Source organism: Antedon bifida, chromosome 5 (assembly GCF_963402885.1).
Source record: "Antedon bifida chromosome 5, ecAntBifi1.1, whole genome shotgun sequence".
NCBI classification, from domain to species: Eukaryota; Metazoa; Echinodermata; class Crinoidea; order Comatulida; family Antedonidae; genus Antedon; species Antedon bifida.
Window position 1 is genome coordinate 24,557,534 of NC_136230.1, and position 8,543 is coordinate 24,566,076.

An 8,543-nucleotide genomic window follows, 5' to 3' on the forward strand; every position below is an offset into this window, starting at 1 on the left:
AAAAAGCATGTTTATTGGGATTCTCTTCTCTCTTTTACAGTGACATCTCAGAGGCCTACAATATTTTATCCTAAGATCTATACAAAAAGAACTGAGTTTTGTGTTTATGTTTAGGTCAACTTTATTTTGAACAAAAAAACAATTGAGTAGGGCTAAAACTATAATAATTACCTTATGAATGTAAAGCTCTACTATAAATAGTTTGACAAAAAAGTGTGATGTGCCCAAATATGGTAGTGATATGTCCACATATGGTAGTGATATGACATCATCATGTCCATATATGGGCACATCAAATGTTTTGTCACATAAAGTTTGATAGTGTAGACAGAGCTTAAGATTAAATAAAACATTTCCCAAGGATTTCACAATATTTCCGATAATTAACTAATTGAATTTGCAAAACACGAAAACAACTCGCAACTTGCACAAAAAAGATAAAGGACTTTTGTTTGAAAAGCGCACGTTTTTCCTCGTGTAAAGTTTCTAAGTACGTCTAAACAACATTATAGGCCTAATTATCTTATAAATGTAGGTTTTTTGACAAATTATTCATTCCAAGGATTTCATTGACTTAGTCACTCTGCTAGTCTTGTTAAAAACGTCTGACAACTGACTCAAACAAAATTGTTTATTTGACCACACGTTTTCTCGTGTTTTGCTAAATCTCTCTCTACACTATTAAACTTGATGTGACAAAAAAGTTCCCAAATATGGTAGTGATATGCCCAAATATGGTAGTGATATGACATCATACGGTGTCCATATAATTGGGCACATCACATTTTTTGTCACATAAAGTTTGATAGTGTAGACAGAACTTTAGAAAGACATTTTTAAGATTGGTTGCCGACCCAGTTGAAAGCCAAAGTAGTGCACCTTTTTTACAAATTAGTGTTGTTGATGTTTCTGAACTTTGCCAATAAAATTTCAGTCTTTTCAGTCATGTAACTCAGTCGGTATACAAATTGACAGCCTCGATCCAGTAGGCCTAACTTCTCCAAATGGACAAATCGGATTTTGCAACTTTGGTTAAATAATGATACTAATACCATGTCTAAATATTTTCCTACTGTCACGTGTTTTTGACACGAAAACTGGTAGATTAGCTTTGGCATGCATCGTTCTGATCCTGATGAAATGGTACAGGTGAAAGGTCACAGTTTACGTTTATTGGGAACATTTCGAGGGTGTAATTAGAGGCACATTTGCAGCAACCAGGATAAGGCTCACACCCATGATTGCAACAGAGTTGAACATTCTCGTCCGCATCTTCTAAAACACTTCTTCCAAATTCTACGTTTTCTGATTCAATCTTCCTTAATATCGACATTTTGTAAAGTATTGAGTCTGACTTGGTGGACAAATCATTTCGCTCTTCTGGGTCACTTAGAATGTCAAATAAAATATGTTGAGAGAATTTCTTATTCGGTGTAGGCGACGAAATATAACATTGACCATCAAATTCTGACATAAAATGAGCTTTGTATTTTATGTCACGAACGGCAAACGCTCCTGTGTGAGGTTCAGGAGAGCCCGGGTAGTATAACAGGGAATGTCTTTGAGACTGAAAGAAAAAATAAAAATATCTTTTTTATCATTTCTAAAAAAGATATTCAGATTGTTTTAACTATTACAATCAATTGGGCTAGACTAGCGGATGTAGTCTATTGGGTAGACCGTCTGTATCCCCTCAAATTCACCCTGCTTTTAAAACTCGGAACCACACGATCAGCAAGAATGTCAATCCGTAGATCTACGACTTGCTTGTGATTTTAACTCCTCACCTTCCCATGCCCAAACCAGCCTGCCCTTTGACAATTGATATGGTAACGTCAGATATAAAGAGTTCACTACGGCAGCGTATCCAGACAACATATTTAGGAAACTTGCTTCTTATTAATTAACAAATTATTATTTGCTTTAACTTAAATTAAGTTTCCTGTGTTTTTGGAAACACAAATATATCTCAGCACTTAAAAGACTATGCCTCTAGGAATAATTGTAAAAAAAAATTAATTTAGGAGTAAACTTTTTTGAAATTCTAAACCAAATTCAATGTCTTTGAGTTAATAGTAGGAAGCTTTCGATTTCCGACGACTGGACCAGAAACCATAAAATAAAATGTGCACAATGAATTTACTTGACAAAGTTTGGTCGTCTCGTTCGTCGCAAATCAAAAACTTCCAAGTTTGACGGTGATTAATAATAATAATAAACCTTTCCATTTTTAAGAAGTACATCTTTAAAGTCAAATCCATCAAGTGTGACGTCAAATTCTTCTGCTAAAGAACCGCTGAGACTTCTGAATGTTGGCCAGATATCCAAATGACTTAACAACTCTGTTGAAATTCTACTAGATATTTGACCTTTCCAGTAGGCTATGGTCGGAACTCGGGATCCACCTTCAAATGTTGATCGTTTACCACACCTCATTACTCCACTAAATCCACCCTCTTCCATTGCATTCACGTCCGCTCTATAAAGAATGCCATGACAGCCTGTTAGACCTAGCTATTCATGTGTTAATCAATCGTCAACAAAATTGAAAATGTTGATGAATTGGAAATTATGGAGATGCTATCCTCGGGTGGATGGTAGTGCAACGATGCACTACAGAATGTCTTAAGAAGACGGTTATTTCATAAGAAGAAGAAGAATCAACATCACACTAAATAATGTTTGCAATGTTTGCAGCAAAGCTTTATTACAATAAGGCTTCTAAAACTTACCCATTATCTGACGTGAAAATGACCAATGTATTTTCGATCACTCCACTTCTCTTAAGTTCATCCATCACCTCTCCTACTTGCCAATCTAGCTCTGCCAAAGAATCTGTGTAAGAACCGCCCTTTGTGGAATTTCTAAATTGTCTACCAGAAAACTGCGGAACGTGTGGATGGAAAAATGCGTACATAAGAAAGAAAGGAGTAACACTGCACGAGTTCTTGCTAATCCAACTGCGTGCTGCTCTTGCCTGTCGCGCTGCTAGGACCGTCATATCTACCGGTTGCTCGATGATTTCGTCTCCCATTAGCAATTGGCAAGGTGCACTAAACATATCACACTGGTCCGGATGGGCACAGTTGTCGTTCGGATAGAAACACGTGAGACAAGGGCAATTAATATGTGAATGAGGTATCCCAAAGTATTCCGAAAACCCATGGTGTAGTGGAAGAAACTCCTTGTTTCGTCCAACACCAAGATGCCATTTGCCAACAAGAGCAGATTTGTAACCTTGCTTAGCCAGCATCTCTGGGATTGTAACTTCCGCATGAGGTAATCCGCCTGTCATTTGTTGACTGAACACTGGTGCCAATGATTCCTCTGTCGGCCATATACCTGAACGAACGGCATATCTTCCAGTGTAAATGGAGGCCCTGTAATTAAACAAAACTTAGAGAAAATGTTCTTATTCGTTCGCGCTTAAAATGGACTTTTCCTTGTTAGCACTATACCAATAACTTGTAAATGTGCTTACCTTGCAGGACTACATAGTGGCGAAGCACTGTAGAATTGAGTGAACTTAATCCCATTCTCTACTAATTCGTGTATGTGAGGTGTCTCTGATAAGGCATTACCGTAAGATTGGAGATCACCAAAACCCAGATCGTCAGCAAGAAAAATAACAAAATTTGGCTTATTGATGATAGGGCTTTGATAACAACGACAAACGGTTGAAAGTAAAAACAATAAAAAAGTCGGCAATGAAGCCATTTTTTTTACTTCCAATTTACCTAAAAATAAATTTTAAAAAAACATCAGTTATAGCTTAAAGTTGAAGATATCCAAGGCCAATATGCGGATCATTTGAAGATTGTTTATGGACAAACTGCTGATACGGCTGCCAATCTGGCAGATTTTCTCGTGCATTTATCCTGTTGAACAAATGAAGAAAACAAATTAATAACAACATTCTCCAAAACAATACTCGAAACATTTTCCTGGAGCTAATTACTTTGTTATACCAGGGAAGAGTGAAATTACACTCTTACCTGGTTATACTTATATTTTCATAGTTTTTACTCATAGATCTTTAAATTGAATTTCACCGAACGAAAAAAAAAACTATAATTGATTTTCATGGCAAAACACTATTAGTAAAGTAGGGTTTGCAATAGAAAATTAAGTAGGGTTTTTTAGTTGTCTTTTCCAGAACACGGGTGTAGCAGGCAAAACAACACTCAACTACAGCAAACCAGGGAAGAGTAAAAGTATCAGAAGAATACAATTACTGTCTTCTGAGTAAACCTTAACTTCACTATTGAAAGAATGCCTACGATATTGTGAAAGCCCCAAGAGGACGTGTCAACTCCAATTTGAATCCAAAGATCAAAATTCTTCCAATCTTTCCTTTACTATGATTGTAACAACAAATCGTGCAAGGATTTTGAAGTCTCGTCCGGCCGTTTCCAACTCTCGCTCGGTTATGTACTACCAAATGCGTCTAAAGTACACAACTACCCCCAACAATATAGAGGTTTCTCAAACGAACAAATAGTCGCGCCTATAATACGTATGCAAAATGTAAAAATAATTATTCATTTCAATTATAAATTTGACTTAATTAGTGATGTATTACATTTATTTCGGCCATAATAAATGAAGTCTAGATTTTGTTTGATGAGCTTATAATACTGGTACCCTTTTTCATCGTAAGCCTACGTGTATTTATTTTTCATGTTGGATTCATTGTCATCTTAGTAAGATTATATTACGTAATAATGTTGTTATTGCGTAAGAGTCGTCTACAACCTGGTATCTGATTCAGATTTATCAAACAAACTTGCTTAGCAAAAAAATGTTCAATGTTTACCTCCGCCTAGGAAGTTATACTTTTGTCTGAAATATTTGTGTGTGTGTTTGTCAGCAGGATAATGTAAAAAACTAAAAAAAGCATCTTCACCACATTTAAACCACAGTATGTGGTCACAGAAGAAGACTGGAGGCAATCCGGACGGATCCCAATTCTAGACCACTTTTTATTATTTTACTGAGGATCATATGTCAAAACTAACATAATATATAAGATAAGATTATAAAAGAAAGAAAATGCATTAACGTTAACATGTATAAAAATTAATTAAAGATAAATACGCATTTTAAGTAGTATTTATTTTCAAGCAAAAGTAAGAATTAAAAAGATAAAAATTGTTAAAAAGAATATAAGTATAATTTATATATATGATTATAAAAGAAATGAAATGCATTGATGATGACATGTATAAAAAATATCAATCAATATTATCAATTGCATAAACATAATTATATTACTGGTTTTTTTTTTTAATATGATGTTTGTTTGAAATAAAAGTGGGATGATCCCACATGAAAGAAAAAAAAAAATATGTCAAAACTAACAACTATCTTCAAATCAAATTTAAACCACAAATATGGTCACGGCGACTCCATTATGAAGATCCAAATTCTGGACCACTTTTTATTATTTTACTATTTAGGCCGTGGCGTCAAAACAAGACGGATCTTTTCTCGATTTTTTTATTTCTAGTTTTACCCCTAGCGGAGGTTACAACTTTCTGATTGCTCTTGTTGTCAATGCTTTACTTATGTCAGTTTTCAAATAATTATTTTAATTATGATTAAGTAAATTTTTAATTTAATTCTCAAAGTATATTCTTTAAGATAAGAAGCTTTTGATATAATTCTTATATCTTTACTTAAGCAAAAATATTAATAATGCCAGTTCTGGTAGGCCTATGGTATGGTGGTATTGATTGGTGTTTGATATTCCAGTCATCATTTCGAATGCAATTGATGTATTTACTTTGACCAAAAATTGTGATTAAAAAACAATTATTTACCTGAAAAACTGTAATTTAACGCAAAAATGGTCAAATTGACTTTAAGTTAAATTTATTTTGTTTTACACTCTCCCTTGGTCTTATGTGTGAAAACATTATTAGGTTATATGCATTATCATTTTATTTATTTATTCTTATTTATTTTCTTTTCTTAGCACTATTTTGTCCGTCAATTATCTTGATATCAGTTTCATCTAGCTAAGTCAATTTTTCAGAGCATATTCCTTATGTCCAGGAATCGATGTGGTTATGTTTTCACGGTGCGCTATCAAAAATTACGCGGTCTACGCACGATTTAACGAAATCACGTTTGTAATCATATCTTCATAAGCATGAATCACAATTAAACAAAATTTGGTACTCATAAATTTCAGGTCATATTTCATCATATGGAAATACAATTACGTGTGTAGCGCATATAACGCATGCGTACGCGCGCTTAAAATAACTATGGTACAAGATGCGTGATGCTGTTAGCCATCTTGGTACCAGTTTGGTTACCAATGATGTTGACACCAGTCTACCACGATGAGGTAGCATCTCCGACTTCAGACTGGGATGTTTTGTTTTTTTTGTGTTTTTTTTTGTTTTTTTTTATTTCCTTATCGAGCTAAAACTTATATTAACCTAAATAAGTTAAGATTATTGAACAAATTACTTATTTTAAGTATTTACTATACAATAATATAGGCCTAAACCTATTATATACGAAATTATTAAGGGAAAATATTTAATAATTACAATATTATTTTTTGTTTTTTTTTTAAATTATTTCTATTATACTAAACCTACTTACTTAAAATGTATTATTAAGATATAAACTCGTAAACAATTTTTTTGAAAACTAATTCAATAATGTTGTTTTTTTTGTTTTTTTCATCCTTTTTTGTATTGCTTACTAACTAAAAACTTACATTAACTTAATAAAGACATTACTGAAACAAATTACTTATTTTAATCATTATTATCAATAATCTATTTTTAATTTATTATTGGTATTATTAATATCCTCCTTAGAGCTTTTTTTTATCATCATAAATATAATGTTACAATAGCAATATTGTTTTTAATTTACCTTACTTATCTTACTTTGTTTTTCTTATGCACAAGTGCTGCAGTATAATCTACATTTTTTAAAACGTTATTTTATATACTTATTACCTTACAAAGTACTTATATATTGCACATCTTAGACTAATCTATTTAGTTTAACTTTTCTTTAATCAATATTTATTCGTCTTAACATTCCTATAATTATATTCTAGATCTAATCCCTTAAATTGTTTTGTCTTAACGTAAAATTGTTACTTAAATTATGTTTTAAATTATCTTAATTTGTTTAAGAACTATCATCATTATTCTCAAAATAGAATGAGTCTTGTAATTCAAATTTCTCAAGAATTGCATTAATTATTAAGTAAGCTATTGCTGATGGCTTTACTGTTGTAAGAGATATTTTATTTGTAATCAAATATTTGACAGATTCGTGTCTCACTCTTTCTATTCTACGTTTGTTGTTGTTGGTTGTAGCTTTACTGATAGCAATATCGCAATAAATGTGAACAAAATCCAGACAAGTAACACTATTGATATTAAAGTTTACTATCTGTAATATTTTAAATTCTAATTGGGCAATTTTTTTAGGATTAAAGAAGCCAAGATTCCGGAGGCGGTCACAAGCATAAGGGATGATGTGTTTAGATTGGTATCTTTCAGCACATTTCAATGCAAGGCAAAATGATGCAATTGCCAATTCCTCGAGATCTCCAAGTTTAAATGCTGTGTTATCACAGATTAGTACATTTTCTATAATTGTTAGGCTACGATGTACAATATCATAATCGATTATGTATTCATAACGTATGAGTTCAGATCGAATATTACATAAAAATTCTACCATATGATCTTTGACTGATTGTGATTGAAAATGTTCCCATGGATTTTCAGATATTTTTTCACGATTAATTAATGAATTAAAATATTCTTTATTAGATTCAAGTTCAAAATTTTCATTTGAAATGTCGTTAGAATTGTTATCACTACTACCTGGAAAATGAAACAAAACATCACCATTTCCTACTACTACAACAGTGCTACTATTACTACTACTAGACTTTTCTCCTATGCTGCTACTGCCACTGCTGTTGCTACTAATGCTACTACTAGTACTGTCACCACTACTACTACTACTACTGCTATTGGGCATAGTGCTACTACTACTACTACTACTACTACTACTACTACTACTACTACTACTACTACTACTACTACTACTACCACTACTACTGCTGCTGCTGCTGCTACTACTACTACTACTACTACTACTGCTGCTGCTGCTGCTGCTGCTGCTGCTACTACTACTACTACTAACAGCTTCACTGCTAATACTAATAATGATGTCACTATCACTACTACAATCACTACTTATTATGATAGGCATATCATTTGTATTTGGAGACAGTATTTGGTCTTCACTAGGCCAACTACTACTATCACTATCACTGCTGCTACTAATAATGATGTCACTGTCACTACTACAATCACTACTTATTATGATAGGCATATCATTTGTATTTGGAGACAGTATTTGGTCTTCACTAGGCCAACTACTACTATCAATATCACTGCTGCTACTAATAATGATGTCACTATCACTACTCCTATCACTACTTATTATGATAGGCATATCATTTGTATTTGGAGACAGTATTTGGTCTTCAC

The 8,543-nt window shown here is 32.9% G+C and overlaps 1 protein-coding gene across 1 annotated transcript; it reads right to left on the bottom strand.

Moving 5' to 3' along the window:
• Positions 1-907: 907 nt before the first annotated feature.
• Positions 908-4,030, bottom strand: LOC144842438 (arylsulfatase A-like). Its single transcript, XM_078698885.1, has 6 exons — positions 3,996-4,030; positions 3,834-3,878; positions 3,482-3,655; positions 2,733-3,380; positions 2,221-2,479; positions 908-1,567 (listed from the first exon to the last, which is right to left on the bottom strand). The coding sequence occupies exons 1-6, from the start codon at positions 4,028-4,030 to the stop codon at positions 1,106-1,108; spliced, it is 1,623 nt and encodes a 540-aa protein (XP_078555011.1). The 3' UTR covers positions 908-1,105.
• Positions 4,031-8,543: the final 4,513 nt, after the last annotated feature.

What these genes read in the sequence shown, in the direction of transcription:
- LOC144842438 (XM_078698885.1), bottom strand. Translation starts at nt 4,030, where the DNA reads ATGAGTAAAAACTATGAAAATATAAGTATAACCAG. An exon ending in GATTGGCAGCCGTATCAGCA is followed by an intron (nt 3,656 to 3,833) that starts GTTTGTCCATAA and finishes TTGTTATCAAAG; the next exon opens with CCCTATCATCAATAAGCCAA. An exon ending in CCACTATGTAGTCCTGCAAG is followed by an intron (nt 3,381 to 3,481) that starts GTAAGCACATTT and finishes GTTTAATTACAG; the next exon opens with GGCCTCCATTTACACTGGAA.